The sequence below is a fragment of the Falco punctatus genome, assembly GCF_963210335.1.
Source record: "Falco punctatus genome assembly, chromosome: 4".
Lineage (NCBI taxonomy): Eukaryota > Metazoa > Chordata > Aves > Falconiformes > Falconidae > Falco > Falco punctatus.
The window spans coordinates 7946773-7966942 of NC_137583.1; the positions used below are offsets into that span (position 1 = coordinate 7946773).

General features: G+C 63.4%; 2 protein-coding genes across 6 annotated transcripts in view; both read right to left on the reverse strand.

Annotated features, from left to right (window-relative positions):
- PARP3 (poly(ADP-ribose) polymerase family member 3) overlaps window positions 1-18125 on the reverse strand; it is a 112426-nt gene extending 94301 nt beyond the window's left edge. The window contains exon 1 of the mRNA XM_080384476.1: window positions 16441-18125. Within this exon, the coding sequence (XP_080240602.1) occupies window positions 16441-16446 (6 nt within the window). The 5' untranslated portion in view covers window positions 16447-18125. The remainder of the gene's footprint in view (window positions 1-16440) is intronic.
- The window catches only part of LOC308062670 (guanine nucleotide-binding protein G(i) subunit alpha-2), a 59419-nt gene that overhangs the window by 7967 nt on the left and 31282 nt on the right, over window positions 1-20170 (reverse strand). For 2 of the 5 annotated variants that reach the window (XM_080384470.1, XM_080384468.1), the window contains exons 2-16: window positions 15766-15917; window positions 15529-15613; window positions 15326-15441; window positions 14798-14871; window positions 14625-14717; window positions 14469-14550; window positions 13609-13691; window positions 13394-13452; window positions 12755-12928; window positions 12541-12620; window positions 12006-12106; window positions 11783-11907; window positions 11263-11407; window positions 10683-10786; window positions 7100-10573 (exon numbers count right to left, since the gene is read on the reverse strand). In XM_080384470.1, the coding sequence (XP_080240596.1) occupies window positions 10469-10573; window positions 10683-10786; window positions 11263-11407; window positions 11783-11907; window positions 12006-12106; window positions 12541-12620; window positions 12755-12928; window positions 13394-13452; window positions 13609-13691; window positions 14469-14550; window positions 14625-14717; window positions 14798-14871; window positions 15326-15441; window positions 15529-15613; window positions 15766-15875 (1536 nt within the window). In that variant the 5' untranslated portion in view covers window positions 15876-15917 and the 3' untranslated portion in view covers window positions 7100-10468. Of the gene's footprint in view, window positions 1-7099; window positions 10574-10682; window positions 10787-11262; window positions 11408-11782; window positions 11908-12005; window positions 12107-12540; window positions 12621-12754; window positions 12929-13393; window positions 13453-13608; window positions 13692-14468; window positions 14551-14624; window positions 14718-14797; window positions 14872-15325; window positions 15442-15528; window positions 15617-15765; window positions 15918-18131; window positions 18543-20170 lie in introns of those variants that run through there. The other 3 variants (XM_080384469.1, XM_080384471.1, XM_080384472.1) reach the window with 3 other exon arrangements.

Genomic DNA, 20170 nt, shown 5'->3' on the forward strand with positions numbered 1-20170 from the left:
GAAACTGAGGCACAGGGCAAGGCAGGACCCTGCTTATAAGCAACTCCAGGCTGAGGTGCTGGACAGCCATCCCCCAGCCTCCTGCTCTGCCTGACATTTGCTCCTTGCCCTGGAGCGAAAAACCCTGCTGGGACCTCCTGCCTGCTCCCGGCAGGGTGACAGTCACCGGCAGGGTGACAGTGGCTGGCACCCACCACGGCCAGCCATTATCCTTGCAAACTTTCCCCGTGGCTCCTGTTTTCCCCACAGCCTGCGGAAGGCGGCTGTGCCATCGCCCCTGTTTCAAGCCAGCATCCCCACACGCCGCCAGGAGCTCACCTGGCACCAGAGCCCGTGTGCTTGCGGTGAGCAGACATTCAGGCCTGAATCAGTAACACCCACCAGCTGTCCCACCAGTGCCCCTTAAGCAGCTGGGGCAGCAGCAATTAGCACTGGCCCCCTGTTCCCACATCCCTCTCACCTAATGGCCTTTGCCCACCGAAGGGGCCAGGTAACGGCCGGGGAAGCTGCGCGCCTTCCCTCGCCGTGCCACCCCCAGCATCTGCTGAGGGCTGGCAGGTGTCCTGGCACCAGCGACTCCCACCCAGCCGAGCATGGGGGGACCCTTCTTGGCCCCCCCAGGTGAGCACAGCAGAGCGGAAGGGTTTCCAATTCCCGGAAAACCCCGGCTGCCGTCCATTCAACCCCAAAACAATCTCCAGGCAGGGTGCCAGCTGTCACCTTCCACCCTCCTGCCCAAATCAGGCAACACCAGGGGGGCTTTGTGTCCTTCAGACCCCCTGCCCCAGCCAGGCATCGGCAGGAGACATGGAGAGAAGCCCCCCACCATGAGCTGACCCTAGGGACGGGCTTCCTCCAGACCTGCCTGCTCCCTGCCCACCCTTCCTGCCTGCCAGGACCAGGCAGTGCTCATTCCCAGCGCGGCGCCTGTCAAAAATAGGAGGAAAGCTTTCTCTTGGGCTGATTTCCTCCTTTTTTTTTTTTTTTTTAATAATCTTCAAAAATTTAAAATAAGCAAGCAGCTGCCTGGCTCCAAAACGCCCCGTTAATCCACCAGCAAAAAATTATTTAGCCAACATATATTTTGCAGCCTATGATTTTAGATGCCTTCTGGCCAGCATATGTGTAATGCAGTATATGCAATGTATTTCTGTCCAGCATATATTTAATCCCATATATTTAAGGAGCTGGTCACAGATTTGGGGGTCCGCCTCACCCCACACTGCCAAGAGGGGATTTTCCATCTTGCTATACGGCAGCATCCTGGTTTATGCATTCAAATATTCAGGCGTGGATGGAAGCGATGCACAGCTGGAAAATTTTCATTATTACAGGGGAGAAGCTGGAATTCAATCCACCAGTGGGTCTGGAGCCATCCCCGTCCTCAGCACCCAGAGTTCCATCCCCAGCTGCTGTGCCGGCAAGTTTTCCCGGCCCACCAAACAGCAGCTATTATTTGAGCATGGCTTTACCGATGGTTTTGACTTCTGGACAAACACACTGGATCCCCTTCCCTGCAGGACAGAGGGATGGCTGGACAGAGGGACGGCTGCAGAGCCCACCCCCCTTGGCACCTTCATGAGCACCATCAAACAGGACTGTCAAAGGTGTGTGTTAAAAAACAGCATTAACCTAAAGACTCAAAAAATAATAATAAAAAAGATTCCCCTCGACATTTTCCTTCCTACCCAAAATAGATGGAAAATTGCTGTAAAAATAATCGCATTTTTTTTAAAACCCCACAGAGACACAGGGCATTTTTCCCAAGGGCTGTCCCGTTCCGGCACAGGGCTGGCTGCTTCCCAGGAGGAACCCATGCAGCGGCAGCTGGTGGGATGCCATGTCCCTAGGCGGGACCACAAAAAAATTGGGGGGCACCAGTGAGGCGCGGACCCCCCTGTCCAAGGCATCTGATGGAGATGCAACAACCCCCTGAACCCCCCCAAAAAAAAGAAAAAAAAGAAAATAGAAACAAATCGGCAGTGGGAAGGATGTTTGGAGTGCCCAGGGGAGGAGGAGGTGGGCTGGGGATGGTTTCCCGGGGGGAGCACAGCAAACGCACCCCCAGTGCTGACAATGACCACCGCTGTTCACAAACTGGACAAAACTACCCTTGTGCCAGGCTTTTTCCAGGAACTCCTGAAACTTTGCTGCTCTGTTCCTGCCCCTGCTGTGGCTGTAGTGGTCCCTCTCCCCCTCCACTGGCCCTAACTGCCTCCGTGCCCTCGCCCCCTCCCAGGGTGGCTGGGGAAGCGCCCCCCGCACGGCTCAGCGGCGAGCAGACACTTTTGGGGTCACTAGCATCAATTTGGGGGCTCACCCCTAGAAAAGGGGCTTCCTGAAGAGTGTCACCCACCGTATCCCCCCAGTCACTCTAGGCACGGGGACACCACGATGCTCCCCACGCCAAACACCCGGAGTGGCTCCGGCGCAGCCCAAGCCAGAGAGCTGCCCCTGGCAGTGCCGTGTCCCCGCACCTGGGTGCCATTGTCACCCTCCATCTCGCCCTGATGGGGTGGGGACTCACCCGCTGGCACAGCCAGGATGCTGCCATCACCTTGCTCCCCCCACCTAGGTTTTCTGCCAGTGGGGATGGAGAATTACTCAGCTCCCCCAGCTCCGGTGATTCAGCCGGTCTCTGGCCCGGAAACCCGCGCTCCGGCCCGGAGCAGGAAACCCAGCGGCTGTGAGAGCAGCCAGGCCAGCCCTGGCTACAACAATGGCACTTGGGCACACCACAGCCCCGGCCCGGCTGGCACCACAGCCCTGGGCGGGCTCAGCCCACGGCAGACCTTCTTCTGTAAAGCCATATATATTTTTTCTTCTTAATACATATAAAAATAAATTTATATATTGCTCCATACAAAAAAGCAATACATACATACAAAAAAGCGATGCCTATACATATAAATATACTAAATACATTTCTAATGCATATATGTCAAAATATATACATACTAGCCTGCCCCCTCTCCCGGGCAAAGCCTAAGCGCTGATCTTAGAGCAGGGGACTGCTGCCTGCACCTGGGACGTCACCAGTGGGGACATCGGGGTGGCCAATCCCAGCACCCAGGTGCCAGGCTCTTTCCTCCCATCCCAGTCCCAACCCATCCCACACCCGGCTGCCAGTTGCAGGGGGTTGGACGTGGGGTCCTCCTGGATCTAACAGCACCAAGCTCTTCCCCGCTCCCCCCACACCATGGCACCTCCTGGTCCACGGCCAGAAACACAACCAGTGTCCCCACCGGAGGGAAAAGCCGGTCCCTTCCCATCACCCTGGGCTGGGGCAGGAGGGAAGACAAAAACAAAACCCCAAGACAGGACAAAGCGCAGCAAAACCGGTGGCTCACATGCAAGCCCTGGGCAGTGCCGGGGCAACGAAGCCTCCGAAAGTCGCAGCTGGTCCCTCCCTTCCTCTATTTTTATGCACACACACACCCCCCCAAAAAAAAAAAAAAAAAAAAAAAGCTGCCAAGCCCTGCCCCGGTCGTCCTCACCCCGGCTACCGGCTCGCCCAGGCAGGATCTTGTACAGGCAGCTGCCTGCACGATTTACCCTGGTGCAACCCAGCCTGGGCGGGGTGCGAGGGGCGCATCCTCGCCCCAGGGTTTGCACCTCCAGCATAGAAAACCACTGAGGATCAACACAATTACCCCACCAGCGCCTTCCCCTGCCCCAGGCACCTTCACAGCCTCTAACCTCTCCCAGAGTAGCCAAGAAAGCTTTTTGCTTTCTAATCTTCCAAAGGAAGATAAGGAACCAGGGAATGAGGTGACTGCTTGCCTGCCTCTGATCCTGCACCCCCCGGAGCACCCTGGCTCCCATGGGCAGGGAGGCGGGCTGAGCAGAACCCAACTTCCACTGCTGCCCAGCAGAAACAGTCGGTGACTTCAGAGGTTTGAGCCCTGGTGATGCCGAAGAGCCGGCAGCAGGAGCTGCTGGCTGCACTGCTGCAAGGGGCAGATGCACCAGGTGCTTTCAGGTGCCAACAGCGGCTTCTGGCCTCTCCCAGCACCAAAACCTTGGGAGATTGTTGGTTTCCAGTGGCAGGGAGTGAGAGGATTGCTTCGTTTGGGGGGCAGGGATTGCTTCATTTGGGTCTTCTCCCCATCAGAGACTGGAGCTTCAAATTACCCAGCACGCAACCTATTTGCCAGAGCCAGCAAACGGCAGAGGAAAACCTCCAGGCAGAGACAGGTGCCGCAGGCAGAGTGGTGCTGTGCCCACACCTGCAGTGCCACGTGGCATCGGGGGGGTCCTGCATGCCCCCACCACGCCAACAGCGCACGTCCATCCCCCTCCAGCTCGCCTCCCGTGGCATAGGGAAGGCAGAAGTGGGCTCGTGGCCACACACAGGGCACAACACCGAGCCAAGGTGGCTTCACCAGTCAGCCCCAAGCCCTCTGCGGTGCTGGTGGTCGCCACGCTGCTACACTCCCACTGCCACATGCCGATACTGGTGCTCTCTGCTCATGCCACGTCCTGCCCGGCTGCACCAGCAGCTCCAAGCTGCAGCTGTGGGACGGCACGAGTCACCAGCAAAAGCAGCGCAGTGCTCGGAAGAGGCATCTCTTTGTGCCGCAGACTGATTCGGCACAAAGGGTGAAGCTATTTTTCTCCTCATTTTTATTCCTCCCTAATTTTTCCTCCCTATTTCTGGAGGATGCTGGAGGGCTGCAGCCCCCAGGGAGGACCGCGGAGCTCTGCCTTGCTACGTGCACCCAAGAGCCATGGTGCTCACCAAAAAGCGCCTGCCTGGGCTCATGTGAGGCCACAGTTCTCCTCAAAGCTTCCTCCAACCATGGGGGAAAAAACAAGCCATAGGAAGGGCAGGCAGCAGGGACATGGGAGCATCCTCCCAGCACCACATCCCCACCTCGGTGGGTTCTCATGGATGCTACAAGCAGCAGCCCCTGGGGGGCCAACACCATTCCCACCTCCCCAGCTGCTCCCTGCCAGCTCGGGAGGATTTTCTGGCCACAGCTTGGCTTGGAAATGGGCAGTAGTGACCCAAGGCTCTGGTGCTATTTACACCTGAACAGCTGTTAGGGGAAAAAATAAACATTTTAAAAAAATTAAAAACCGAATCATTTTGCTCTATTTTTGGCTTTAGAAACCATCCGAGATCAGAAATGCCACTCGTAAACACCAGTCCCGTCAGAAGGGAGTGCGGCCATCCTCCTCCTCCTCCTCCTCCTTCTGCTTCGGCACAGAGCACACCATGGGAAAGGGAGGCCGGCCAGCCCACATCGTGGTCCTCACTGCCCAGCGAGCCCCTGGCCGCCCCTCAGTGCAGCTCAGCACCAGCTGGCCAGGCTCCCCCAACCCCTGCACCACCACTGGGGTGATGCTGCCCACCCCAGCCGGTCCCCAGAGCCTGAAGAAAGGAGATGCCAACCTCCCCCAGCCGGCTGCACCCCCTGGCACCGTTATGTCACCCCGGGCAGCAGTCCGAGAGGAATGAAGCCAACAGCAAGGCCTCGCGCAGGAGCAGCTCACGACGAAGGGGGACCACGTGTTTCCCCAACAGCCTGCAAACCCCGTGGGGTTTCACTCCGCCGGCGCCCTCCCCTCCCCGGAAACCAGCAGGTCAGTGAGGTTGCACAACCAGCCAACCCCTCCCCAACATCACAGACCCCCACCCAGCCCCCCCGAGGATGGGTCTTGCCACTAAGCAGTATTCACACCAAGGCATAAATACAACAAAAAATCAACCCGAAAAAGCCCAAGCGCTCGGTTGACCGGGCATTTCAAGGCGTTAATTACGTATTTCTCAAGGCAGGCAGGGGTTGAGCAAATAAAGGGCTGCCGGATTTCGGCGTGACTTCCTGCTGCCGGCAGCTTCCTCTGCCGACAAGCCCAAAGACATTTTCTGCCGGTGCAGCAGGCAGGGATTTCTCCTCCTGCCCCGAGCTCTGCTGCCCCACGGCGCCGTGGGAGCCGCCCGCACTCCCGCGTCACACCTGGAGCAAGGCTCTCCCTGGGAATTTCAGGAAGGGAATAAAAAGCTCAACTCTGAGTTATTAAAAAATATGAATAAATAAGAATAACTAAGCAGCTGCCTGGCCCACAGGCACAGGGCAGGTCTGTGAACGCCCACGGGAGCATCGCCGGGGTGCTTTGAAGAGTGTGAGCGGCCCGTTATCAGTGGAAAATCGGGTACCCGTGGGGCAGAGCCTGGGGGTACAGCCTGCTGCCCCGGCTCCCCGGCCTCCCACTGCCCGGGAAGGCCAGAGCGGTGTGGAGGGGCTGGAGCTTGCCCTGGCACCCAGGCAGAGGGGGTTACAGGGCGGCAGGTGCCCCTCAGCCCCATCACCTCTGCCCCAGCTGGCCCAGGGCCAGGGTGAGGGAAGCCCATGGAGGAGCCCCCCACCATGGCTGGGCAGCTGGGGGTCCCAGGCAGGCAGGATGCCCCATCCCAGGCTTGCAAGACCTTTGCCAGGGATGCTCCCACCTGCATCCCAAAGGGATGTGCCAGGGCTGGGTGTCAATGGGGTGGGAGGCACAAGGTGGGGTGGGGTGGGGCCGTGACCCCACTTCTGGGGGCCACCCCACAGCACAGGGTGGAGCTGGCACCCCATTCCTGAGGGGCACCCAAGGCTTGCTAGGGGACCAGCAACCCGTTCTGAGGGGCGGATCCCCGTGACAGGGCCAGCATCCCATTCCGGTGGTCGGGGATCCCCGGGATGAGGCCAGCACAGCACCCCACTCCGGTGGGGGAGAGGGATCCCCGGAATGGGGCCAGCACCCCACTCCGGTGGGGGAGGGGGATCCCCGGGATGGGGCCAGCACCCCACTCCGGTGGGGGAGGGGGATCCCCGGGATGGGGCCAGCACCCCACTCCGGGGGGGAAGATCCCCGGGATGGGGCCAGCACCCCACTGAGGGGGGTGGGTGGTGCCGAGGCCTGGGCTGGGAGCAGCATCCTACTGCCGGGGATCCCCGGGGCGGGGCCGGCACCCCGCGGGCTGGTGCCCAGGGTGGCTCCGGGCAGCACGGGGCGGGGGCGGCGGCGGGGCTGCCCGGTTCCGGCAGGGCCGGGCGGGGGAGCCCCAGAGGGGGGATGGGGGGTGCCCGGGGGGCGGTCCCGGGGGGCTCACCGAGCAGCAGCAGCTTCACCTCCCTCGCCGCCTTCTCGCCGTCCTCCCGCAGGTTCTTGTCGATCATGCGGGAGCGCTCGGCGGCCGCCTTGTCCTCGGCGCTCACGGTGCAGCCCATGGCGGCGGCGGCGGCGGCTGCCAGCGCGCGCCCGCGGCTCTGCCCTGCCCGGCCCGGCCCGGCCCGCCCCGCCCACTGCGCGCCGCCGGGAGGACGGGGTCGCCGGGAGGGCGGGGCCGGGCGGAGGGGCGGGGCCGGGCGGAGGGGCGGGGCCGGGCGGAGGGGAGGGGAGGCCGCGGGCGGAGGGGCGGGGCGGCCGCTGGCGGAGGGGCGGGGCCTCATCCCCTCCCGGCGGGTGGTGGGGCATGGTGCGCCCCCGGCCGGGCGGGCAGTGGGACGCGCCGCGCTCCGGGGCGGGCAGGAGGGGTTGGGTGGAGCCTGGGTGCTGCGTTTCGGGGCTGGGGTCCTGTGGGGACAGAGAGGTGGGTGCAGCCAGGGGTCAGCTCTGTGAGGGGATGCTGTGCCTCAAAGGCCACCTTCTGTGGCGACACGGTGTCACAGGGTGGTGGCTCAGCCCTCGGGGACCCGCATGCGACATTGCCAGAGGAGGGAGCACCTTGGCAGGTGTCAGGGTGCCCGCGACAAGGGATGGGGCTGGGAGGGACTGGCCAGGGTGGCACCGGGCAGGGTGGGGCACCCAGTAGCTCTCTCCCAGGGCAGGGGACACCCCCAGCCCTTGTGTGTCCCCCCTCCCTGGCTCCCAGGGAATTGGACACCCCACGCAGCCCGAGGAGGGTGCACGGCTGTGCCAGCCGCCCCGTGGGGCTGGCCTGTGCCGAGGAAGCCCCTGGGCCCCCCAGCCCCTCCTCACCCCTCAGGCTGGCACCCCCCGAGCAAGGTGGGGGGCAGCAAGGGATGCCCTTATTTCGAAACCACCATGTCAGGGGGAAGGGGTGCAGCATCCTCAAACGCAGCCCAGCGTGGGGTCCATGTGTGGGCCTGGTGTGGAGGGGGCAGGGCTGTTCCCGTGGGAGCGGGATGCAGTGCTAATAAGGCTTTGCTAACGAGCTGGCGCCGTGCCCAGGCCTGGGGCCGGCTGGAGTGAAGCCCCGTGCCCGCGGGCAGGGGGGAAGATGGGCCCACGCCTGGGGAGGGGCCGGAGGGGTCTCACCTCCACTCCACACCGTGCTGTGGGAGAGGGCTGGGGGGCTTGGGGTCTGCCTCCGGAGGGTGCTGGGAGACACTGAGGGCACCTGCTGCCCTGGCAGTAGGCATGGGATGCCCCTAGCCCTGCTTCCACAGCAGTCCCGCTCTCCCGGCGGTCCTGCTTCCACGAGGTTCCTGCTCACCGGGAGTCCCACTCCCCAGGGTCTGGCTGCCCGAGGTCCCATTCGCCGGGGTCCCGCTTCCCGAGGTCCGGATCCCCGGAGCCCCATTCCCCAAGGTCCCGCTTCCCGGGATCCCGGTGCCCCGGCCAGTTTCCCGCGGGCGGCACCGTGCGTGGGAGCGCAGCGCCCCCTGGCGGCCGCAAAGCGCTGCCCCCCGCGTGTGCGTGTCCCCGTGTCCCCGCGCCTGTGTGCCGGCGGTCCCCTGTCTGTCTCTGTGTGTGTGTGTCCATCTGTCCCCGTGGGTGCGTGGGACCATCCGTACGCCCACGCTGTCCCCATGTGCATCTGTGCATGCATGTGCATGGACCCTGTGTGTCCGCGTGTCCTTGCTGTCCCCATGTACACCCCTGCACTCACATGCACGTGTGTCCCTCTGTCCGTGCTGTCCTAGGACGCTGCGTGCCAGGTGCCAGCCTGCGTGCCAGCTCCTTGCCCACCCAGTGACGCCCGAGACCTGGGCACGTTCACATCTTTATTCTCACTGCCAGAGATGTTGCCGGTCGGCCTCCTGGCCAGCACGGACATCCACCCCACGGATAATTTAAAAGCGTCACCCCCCCTGGCACAGCGCAGGGGTGGCCAGGCTGAGGAAGGGGTGCCAGGGGCTGCTGCCACAGTGAAGGTCCACAGCAGTTCCCTTCAGTGGCAGCGGGTCACACACACACCCCCGCCCCATATAGATATGTACATTATACAGAGCTACCCAGAGCAACATAACACGTTAAAAAAGATCTACTCTTATATACAGTATTTATAAAAAGCATCCCAGCCTCCACCACCCCAGTAAAAAAATACGTCTTTTATGTACTTCGCTGCAAGGCAGCACCCACCCCCTCCCCCCATGCTCCCACCCTGCCAGGCTGCCCCCCCCCACTGGGAGGGGAGGTGGGGGGTGGGAGAGCCACTCTCTGGGTTTTGGCGTGGCGTGGGGCATCCCAGCAGGATGGATGGATGGGCAGTTAGGAGAGGGCTGTGGAGTCTGGGTGCTGGCCTCAGGTGCCAGGCAAGCAGGGCCAGCTTGAACTGGGGTCTGCCCATCACCCTGGCATCTGGGCACACTGGTAGGGGGGTGGCTCCAGAGCCTTGAGTTGGACACCGATGAGCGCTGCCCCCAGCATCCCCCCCCCCCCCCCCCCCCCCCCCGCACTCCTGACCTGCACCCCTTGGCAGCGCCAGGTCCTGGGCAGCCAAACCAAAGCATGGGCAGGATGCCACCGGGCACCACACCCCTGCAGGCATGCCACCTCCACACGGTGGTGCAGCCGGTCCCCAAGTATGGCCTGGGGGTCACCAGGGTCCCATCCACAGGCACCAGGAGCCAACTGTTCTCCAAGCAGGCTCAAAAGCAGTAGGCTGGGTACCACCAACCATGGCAGCAGGACCACACTTGCCAGTGGGGACTGGGGTGCCCCCGTGATGCTGGGGTGGCATCTCTCTGGGGAGCAGGGCATGGCAGGAGGAGAGGGCGGGTGGCTTGGAGATGGGTCCTGGCATGGATTATGTTTTTCAGTCCCCACTGAACTCCAGCCCCTGGGGGGGCCCAGGATACTGCCCCAGTCCTCAGCCCCTGTGGTGGGCAGTGGCCTGCACCCTTGGCAGTGCCTGTTGCTGGTGGCTCTGGGTGCACAGAGATGAGCTCCACCTGACAGCCAGCTCCTGGTGAGGTAGGGCAGTGTTATTCTCCCCATTTTACAGATGGGGAAACTGAGGCGCGAAGCAGGAAGCGTACCTGCTGGAGCGGGGGTGGGGGGCACAGCACCTGCCCTGGGCTTGCTGCCCCACCCCGAGCACAGGTCTGGGGGTCCCCGTGCCTGCCATGGCTCATGCCCCCTCACCACCACCACCACCACGGGTGATGGCAGCGACGGCGGAAGGTCCCCAGGGAAGCCTGGCGGGGCCATGGTGTGGGAGCTGAGCCCAGGGCCGGCTCTCCCTGGGGCACCGGTAGGTGGGGGGGAGGTTGGCATGGGCATCCGGTGCTGGCTAGTGGCTGCCGCCGCTCTTCCCTCCCCCCGTGGCCCAGTCGATGATGATGAAGCTCAAACTCATGATCATGAAGATCACCCCTAGGAGGGCGAAGCAGGCAGCCTGTGGGGACAAGGAAGTGGGTCAGGGATGGGCAGGTCCACGAGGTCCCCAGTCCAGCCCTAGGACCCCCATCCCTGTCCCCATCTCTGCCCGCCCCCGCCACGCTTACCAAGATTTTGGGGGTGGAGCGCAGCGGCTCCTTGTCCTTGGGCATGATGCGGATGTAGAAGATGGCGGGGAAGATGAAGATGAGGCAGGGAGCAGAGGTGGCACCTGGAGCAGACAGGGACAGAGCGGGCAGGGGGCCCCCGTCCCGCAGCTCAGCTCTGCCAGCCCCGCTGCCAGGCCAGGTCCTGTCCCCCTCTGCCCCCCCGCCCCAGCCCTGGCAAAGCCTTCCAGGAACCTGGGGACACCGTGTCCTGGCACCATCCCCACACCCCTCCCCGCAGCCAGGGCCTTGGCACCGAGCCAGGTGCTGAGCAGGGGGGGCCTGGCTTGGGGGATCAAGGGAAGTGCCCAGGAGAGGAGCAAGCAGTGGCCGGCAGTGCAACATCACGCTGCAGGAACCAGCCTGCTGCAACAGGGATGGGGATGGGGGGCACCCCGTATGCCACCTGGTCCCAGCATGCTGAGAAGGGGAAACTGAGGCACAGGGGCTCAGGCAGAGCACCAGGCAGGGGTTGAGGCTGATGTGCTGCCTGCAACACGTAGCACCCAGGGCAGGACAGGAGTGGGGCACTGTCACGCACCAATCATGCCAAAGATGCCAAGGATGGAGGGGGCAAAGATGACCAAGAGGTTGATGAAGGTCAGCAGGACCACAGCGATGGTGACATGGCGGATCCAGCTAAAGTCTTTCCCTTGGAACAGCATCTGCTGGATGGCCCGGCGCACCTGGGGACAGGGACAGGGTGTCATACATCATCCTTGGAGTCAGGCCCCATCCCAACCCCTGTCCCTGCAGTCCTGCTCATCCCCATCTCCTCTGTCCCAGCCCTGACACTGATGCCCCACTGGTACCCGTTGTCCCTTCCCCTGCCCCAGCCCTGTCCCCATGGCCCTGCTGGTGTCCATCACCCATGCCCCAGCCCTGTCCCTGACACCCACCTGGTCCTGCTCCCCAATCCCTGCTGCCCCGCTGATCCCTGCTACCCTGTTCCCAGGTTTCAGCCCATCACTGCCTCAGTTTCCCCTCTCAAAGCCTCAACCCAAAGCCCTGTGGCAGCCAGGGGTGGTAGCATCATCTGGCATCCCCGCAGGGCCACTCACCGGGAAGAGGACAATGGGGACGGTGAGGGTGACAGCCGTCAGCACGGCCACCCGCACACACAGGATGAGCACATCGAAGGGGTCCACCTTGTTGTACGTGTGCAGCAGCTCTGACTCCACCCGGCCTGTGGGCACCGGCGGGGAGCCACTGGGTGAGTCCCATCACTGCCACCCCGGTGCCAGCATGCCGGTAGGGTGCCCAGCCCCCTCCCCAAGGGCTCACCATAGAATGTGAGGTATCCGAAAAGGGCAGCCAAGAAGTACATGAGGTACATGACCATGATGGAGATGTTGGAGATGCACTGCATTTTCTTCTTGGAGGGACTGCGGGAGATGGTGAGCTCAGCATGGCCCCCACAGGCCAGCCCACCCTGTGGCAACCCCTGGCACCAAGCACCCACCCATCAAGGAGGGGTGATGCCAGAGCACCCTGGGGTGCACAGGGGCTCGGTTCCCCTTCCTGGGCTGCGTGGTGGGTCAGATCACCCACCATCATCCACCACCCTGGGTCATAACACCCACCTTCCAGGGGTGATATCACCCACTACCAGCCAGACACCCACCCACCCCAGGCTGTATCACCCACCTCCTGGGACTGACACCACCCATCCCAGGTCCTACCACCTGCCACCCACCCAGGGCCATATCGCTCACCTCCCCATGATGCCCTGGCGCAGGTCCCACACCCAGACGGCACTGCCTTTGGGTGGGTGCCAGAAGCCCACCCCTCCCCATGGGTGCCCCCACCCAGGACTCACTCCTTCAGCTCCGTGTAGATGGGCAGGACCTCAGGGTGGCAGACGAAGGCAAAGGCCATGATGGGGATGGTGTATGCTGTCTGCATGAGAGGAGGGTGGCTGAGTGCCAGGGTCCAAGCTGGCAGGTGCTGTCAGGGCCAGGACCACCCACTTTCATAGGGTGCACGGGGTGGGGGCTCATCCGGAGCCCTAGGGGTGCATCCAAGGTCCCTACCTGGGAGTTCAGGGTGAAGAAGCTGGGGTTGCAAGTGCCCTGCTCAGGGGCCTGGAGGACAGTGTAGCCGTTCTGGTAGTCGCTGGTGCTGATGGCAGTGGCATTGAGGCTGCCCGTGAGGTTCCCCTCCTGCTCAGGGAGTGGGCAGGGGATCTGGAACTTCTTGTAGATGACCTGGGGGGAAAGATGGACATGGGGAGGGGCAGCACCAGCACCCCCCAGCACCAGCTGCCCAAGCCAACACTGCACCTGGCAGGAGGGTGCCCCTGCAGGGACCCCTCCATGGGTCACCCTTTGCCAGCAGGGCCCCACAGCGATGCTGGTCCCACAGTGATGCTGGACCCCCAGCCTGCCCCTGCAAGGGTGGGCAGCGGGGCACAGCAGGGCAGTGGCACGTGGAGGGCCCACACACACAGTTCCCCCCAGCATCCTCTCCCTTCCCCTTTCCCCAGCGCTTGGCTTCTTCAGCCAAAAATAACCCAGCAGTGACAGCACCACAGCATCTCTGCAGCCCCGAGCACCCACTGTCCCTGCTGTCACCACAGCACACAGCCCAGCCACGCGCCAGCAGAGCCACGCACCCCAGCAGAAGGGATGCTTGGCACCCCAAGCTGCCAGCATGTGCCAGCAGGTGCTCACCGAGATGAGGAAGAAGACCATACAGCTGAGGGAGAAGCCGCTGGCGTAGCCAAGGTAGCCTGGGGAGGGAGGAGAGCAGCTGGTGGGTCCAGGCAGGACCCTTGTGCTGGATGGGTGCCCCCTCCTTGCCCACCACCCCCAGGCTGACACCGTGACCCCACAGGAACCCCGGAGTGTCAGACCCCAGGGCTGCAGGTGACATCCCCCTGACTTACCGAGCTGCTTCATGAGAGCCAGAGGCAGGATAATGGTGACAGAAACCAGGATCACCAGGTAGTTCCCGTTCATGTACCAGTCCCTGAAAGCAGAGGGCCTGCTCACTGCCCTGCTCTGCTGGGGCACAGGAGGCACAGGAAGCCATTGGTGGGGGGCTGTCTGCCATCCGTGGGGATCCCAGATCTGGCAGCCCCAAGGATGCTGGCAGCTTTGCTGTGCTAGCATCCCTGGGGACCCCTGAGGCCAGTGTCCCTGGGGGCAATTGAGCTGGGGTCCTGCCTACCCCCATAGTAGTGCAACCCCAAGGGTTACAGCTGCTGTGGGGAAGGCTGAGAACTGCCTGTGGGCAGCCCAGGGTACCAGCATCTGTGAGGGGACTCGGCCAGGTCCCCAACACCCCAGGTGGAGAGAGCTGCCCCTGGCTGCCCACAGGGCAGGACCCCTGCCCAGCCCTGGTCCTACGTGTGGTCAAACACCTCAGAGCAGTCGGGGTTGAGCCTGGTTGGGATGCCCAGTCCAGGACTGGTGGAGGTCCCAGTGGCAGCTCTGCCCAGCTCTCACCCCCCATGGCTCCGGTGGGGATGCGGGGACCCATTCCCAACCAGAGTTCCCATCCCCCACCCCACAGCCCTGGGCTCTACTTAAGGAGGAAAGCCTGATCCCAAGGGGATGTGAGGAGCAGGGATTGGAAGTTCAGCCCAGTTTAATCCCACCCAGGGGCTTATTCAGCACTGACAGTTATCAAAAATAGTAGTGGCTTAATGGCAGTAAATCCCTGCCATGGGCTGCACAGCTGGAGCCGAAGCTCTGGCACCTGCCCGAGGAAGGCACACAGGCAGCGTGGGCAGGAGGCACTCACGTGGTCTTCTCCTCCAGGTTGAGGAAGGTCTGGATGACAAGAGGCACTTCGGATTTGACGATGTATAGGTAGCTGGACATGGCTGTGGGGCAGAGCGAGGTCATGCTGCGTCAGCATGCTCCAGTCTCATCCCTTGTCCCCAGCCCCACTCCTCACCTCCGATGTTCTGCAGCGTGATAGCGATGGCTGCAGCCAGCTTCCCTGGCGTGCCAAAGGCTCGGTAGCCCAGCTGCTCATAGGCACGGATGCCTGCAGGACAGGGAGTGGTGGCAGGGTGAAAGTCAGGAGGGGATCCCCTGGCACAGCCCCACTGAGGACCCAACACTCACCCACGATGCCCGAGGACTTGAGCAGCAGGTGGATGGAGTAGCTGGAGAGCAGGGCCACTGCCGTCAGCAGGAAGCTGCGGGAGGACAGCGCCGTCACCAGCAAGTCACAGCACCAGGCTCGGACACAGCCGTAGGGCAAATCCCACACAGGCAGGCTCTGCCTGCAGGCAGCCATCCTGGCAGGTCACCCAGCCCCTCGCCTCGGCACCGGCTGGGTGCTCACAGGGTGGATGGGCCACAGGCCCAAGGGCAGCCGGCACCTGCGTCCTTTGGGCCACGTGGGGAAATCTGGTCTTGTATGAAGGAAGTCAAGCCTTCCTCCTCCTCCCCAGTGGGGCACAGCGCCTGGCAGGGGCAGACAGGCTCATGCTAGGGATGGCCATTGCTCAGGCAGTGGGACACCAGTCCCTACACCACCCCAAGCCAGGGACCCCTTTTGTGTCTGCACCCCTAGGACCCACCGATGCCCTTGGAGAGGCCCCCCCCCAGCCCCCCTCACCCAAGCCCCCATGGGCGCACCCCACTCACAGGAAGAGGATGATGCCGGTGTTGGCCATGGCGTAGGCCAGTCCCAGGATGCCACTGCCCATGATGGCGTTGCTCAGGTTGAAGACAGACATCCCGAAAGATGTCTTCCCTTCGAACTGTGCACACGAGACACAGCAGGGATGGGACGCTCCGGTCACACCAGGAGCTACCCCCATCCCACATGTGCCCATGCTGATACTCACATCGGTGAAGTGCGTCTGCTTCTTGTCAGTGCCGTGGGGCAGGAACTCCTCCATCTCTGCTGCACTGGACTGGTTCTCCTCAAACCTGGGCACCGGAGGGAGTGGGGTGAGGCCAAAGTAGACACAAGTGCCACCATGCCCCCCCCCCCGCCTCCATGCCCAGGTATTGCAAGGGCAGGGAGCAGCTGGCAGGACCCCCCAAGCCCCTGGCACCTCCACTTATCCTGGGGCCCCTACCTGTCACCTGCCAGCGAGGGGACAGTGGAGGCGGTGAGCGCAGTCGTGTGCTTCCCATTGGGCACCAGCTCCACCATCTCAGCCTGGAGGGGCACGTCTGTGGCATCCATGGCGAGGAGGCGGCTGGGCTCACTGCAGGCTCTCCTTGGGCTCTGCAAGAGGGGGGCAACAGGGGTCTGGAGCTGGGCTGCCCTCGGGATCCACAAGTCCCGCATCCACCAGGGATGCTAGAGTCAGGCACAGCACCAGTGCTGATGCCATCGCAAGGACAGGCTGGACTTCTCCCTTCTGCTCGCTTGGCACACAACGTCCCACAGAGCTTGCCCCGGCTCCAACAGCTCCACGAGGGTCCCCAGGTGGAACCGTCCCCTCGCTCAGCCAGCCATGCCACAGCCCACCCATCCCACAGCCCACCCCACAGAGCTGCTCCGCTCCCTTGCACGCAGCACTGCAGTAGCCCAGCCCCAAAGCCTCCATCCACAACGCCTGCCCACCTCCACTACCCTGCCTGCAGCAATCAGCTCCATGCCTCAGTTTCCCCTCTCAGAGGTGGGTGCCAACAGGTGAGTGGGGGTGTTTGGGAGGGCAGCTGGGGACGGGGTGGGGAGCTCAGGGTCCCCCCAGCCAGCACCGTTACTTAAAGCCTTGTGGTACTGCCCGGCGCAAAAGGCTCACCCGCATCCCGCTGCCCAGGGCCAGTGCTGCCGAGGTGCCAAGACAGGGGTCTTGGGGGCACGTCAGGGCTGGACAAACGGAGCAGGAAAGAGCGCGGGGCCAGGAGACAGCTCCTTGGCAGGGGAAGGCAGCCAGGCTGCCGAGCGCGGGACGCCTTGGCACACCACACAAAGCTGCCTCTGTGCAAGCCCCAGCCCTCCCCGCCCCGCTGGGAAACGGCACAGGGTGGCTTTCTGGGGCAGGCTGGCAGCCGGGCAGGGTCCCCCACCACCCTGAGGGTCTGGGGTCCTGTCCGGCTGGCTGGGGTGCTCCATACTGGGGCCATCTCTGGCCAAGGGATAATGCCACCCAGCCCAGGGCGATGGCTGGCTGGGATGCAGCGCGGTCCCCAACCCCAGAGAGGATGCTGGTGCCCTGTCACTGGATCCCTGTGGGGTTAAAAGGGGACATGCCCGTCTTTCTTCTAGGGGATCAGTGGCCCTGGGGACCAGGCAAGCCTTCCTGTGGCACTGCTGGAGCACGGAGATGACGGGGACAGCAGCCCCCACAGCACGCAAGGGAAGGATGTCACAGCAGGGTGTGGGCGTCAGCACCTCCGGACTCCTGAGCTGCTGCCCTGCCTGTCCCTGCCCATTCAGGCCACAGAGGAGACCTGGCGGGGTCATCCCAGGCCACGCACTGGCTGCCAGCACTGCTGGGGAGGGGGGGCCAAGCCCCTAAGGCTGGCCTAGGGTAGGGGGCACAAGGCTGGGCCACCCTGCCTGCGACACCCAGCCTGCTGGGGAAACTGAGGCAGGGCACAGGCCAGCGGGGACCAGAGCAGGGAGGCTCAGCTGTGCAGGGGGGAAGAGAGGGAAGCACAGGGCGGGTGCTGGGTGATGATTTATCCCCTCCACTAGGCCTCTGCTTGGGCCAGATCCAGGCATGAACATGGCTGCCAGCACGTCCAAACACCACTGTTAACTCTGCGCCTTCCCACCACCGTGGGCAGGCATTGCCAAGCCCACCACTCCCAGTGCCAGGCTGGAGGAGGACCACCAGGTCCCCGGTGCTCCATCACCTCCCTGATGCCCACCAGCACTGCTGGGCTGCCTGCAGGCACGGGCTTCGCTGCCTCCCACCAGCAGCAGGCAGGAGCTGCCCCGCTCCCCCTGCCCGCTCCCCCACGGGCGCCAGGGAGGCTGGGCGCTCTCCTCTGCAGCCCCTTTCTTCTCCCAGGTTATAATTACACCTCGCCGGACGGCTCAGGAAATACCAGCTTCTTCCCCCGAGCGCCTCTCGGAATAGCAAGCGGCACAGCCAGGCTCATTCTGCATGCACCGGGCTTAGCACTGCCACCCAGACGCTTCCTCCCGCCGGGCAGCCCTGGCACAGCCCTGGCACAGCCCCGGCACAGCCCTGGCACAGCCCCGGCACAGCTCACCGCCACCTCCCCAGCCAGCCCCGGCCTTTGCCCCTCGGCCAGGGTCTCCCAGCGGCAGTGGCCAGGGAAGAGGGGGGAGATGAAAGGGGAGGGATCAGGAGACGCTTCGATCGGGCAGAGCGTGCCCTGCCTGCCGCTGTTTGCCTTGCGATAAGGCCAGGCAGAACAGCAAATACATGGAGCGGTGGATGGCCCCGGGTTGAGGGGGTGGCGTGGGTCCCCCCAGGGCTAGGGGGTGGCAGGCTCACCCCTGTCCCTGTGCACCCACCTCAGCCGGGGATGCTCCACTCCAGGCAAAAAGCATCTCCCAGGGATCTCAGCCCATGGTATACGCGTCCCCGCCACACAGACGGGGTGTTGCCATCCTTGCTGCCGCCTTGGGCAGCCCATGTGCTCTTCCAAGGGCTGCTCCTGCTGTCCCACTGCTCAGTGACACCAGGGACATCATCCACCCCACCAATGCTCCGGCACAGCCAGGCAGCCCGCGCCGGGCCCCGGTGCTGTCCCGCAGCCCCCCCGCGGGGAACGGCAAGCCGTATGCGTGGGGCGGCACGTACCCTCTCCGCCGGCCACGTCTGCGCACCAGGGGAGGCTACATTTGGTCTCTCACACCACGTCCCGGCCAGCACAGATGCCTGCTCCGCCTCACCGAGATGGGGACACGTGTATGGCACAGCAGGGCTCACAAATCCCCCAGCCCCCCTGTCAGCCTTCCTCGGGGGCCAGGGCACCATGGTGGGGGATGTGGTCCTGGAAGGGGCTGAATCCCTCTGCCCAGCATCTCGCTTCCACTCAGACTTTATTTCAAAGGTGGAAAAACCCAGCTGGGAGCAAGGCACAGCCAGGAACGGGGCGGGCTGGAGCAGGAGAGCTCGGTCGGCAATACCAGAGGAATGTGTCGGAGGTCCGTCACACCTGACAGCATGGTGAGGAGGGCACATATCACCCTGGGAAAGCCAGACACTCGCACTATGCTGGTTCCCCTGGTCAAGCCTCAGCACAGCACAGTCCCTGCTGGGGCACACCATGCCGGTGGGAGTACAGCACGCTGCCTGCCAGCCCTGCCTGCGCCACACAGTGCCAGCCTGGGATGCAACAACCTGCCATGTGCCCGCAACCCACGACTCTCACCCATGAGGGACAAAGGCACCAGGTCTCCCTGGCTGTGGGTGGGTGTTCCCCAAGCCAGGGACCCCTTCCAGCCAGAGACCCCCCTCTCTATCTCCTCTCCCTCTGCAGATGAATCCCAGCTAATCCACCCCAGCTGGGACAGTGGGACTATTCCGGGTGGTAATCCGGCTTTAGTGCCAAGCCTGCCACAGCTGCCGGCCTGCGTGCTCACAGCCAGGTACTCCACTGCCGCCGGTGTGTGCTGGGGGGCAGGCAGAAAGGCCCCCCTGTCGGTGCCTGCCTGCCCAGGTGGCTGTTCGGGTTTCAGCAAAGCTGGGCACACAGAGGTCTCATGTTCCCTGGGGCTTCGCTGGTGACATAGCCCTCCCAGAGGGACAGGCAGCATGGTCAAGCAGGCAGAGATGCCAGCTGTCCCCCCCCACCACTGCCATCAGCCCCCAGACCTGGGGGTACCCACAGCACCGCTGCTGGGCACAGGGTGACCTCCAACCTGGGGTCCCTGGTGAGCCCCCAGAACCACCATAGGCACACAGGCAGGGCTGGGGCAACAGCCCAAATCTCGGGGGTCCCCAGGCATCACCTCCCCAGGGAGGCTAGCTCCAGCAGGGCAGACACACAGTGGGGACCCCCCCACACCTCTCGTTGACCCTCCACAGAGAATCCCCTCCCGGGGTGGCCCTGGGAGCCTGAGCACTGGGAGCCGAGCCAGCCCAACCCTGCAGGAGCAGGGCCTGCCCTTCCCCCCGAGCGCACGCAGGCATGGCTTTCCCCCTGACCTGCCTTCCTAAAATTAGCACCCCAAACCTGTTTTTAAATCTACGGCATTTCTCTCTCCTCCACCTCACAGCCAAGCAAAGGCAGTGCCATTGTCCCACCTCCCCAGGAGCAGTGGGCACCCAGAAGGGCAGATCTGGCTGCCCAGGGGCATGACCAGGCACCTCACCTTTGGAGTGAGGGTTCTGAGGTGCACCCCCATGCGCATGGGGACATCGTCAGCCGTGGGGAGGCTTACCTGGAGGCAATTTGCCCACTGCATGGCTGGAGAGCCCCTCTGGGTAGCCCCACTGTAGACCCTCCCCAAACAGACCTGCTGGAGACCCTCATTAGATAGCCCCACCAGAGACCTTCACCAGATAGCCTCCCAGATGATCATGCCAGTCAGCCCTGCACACGGTC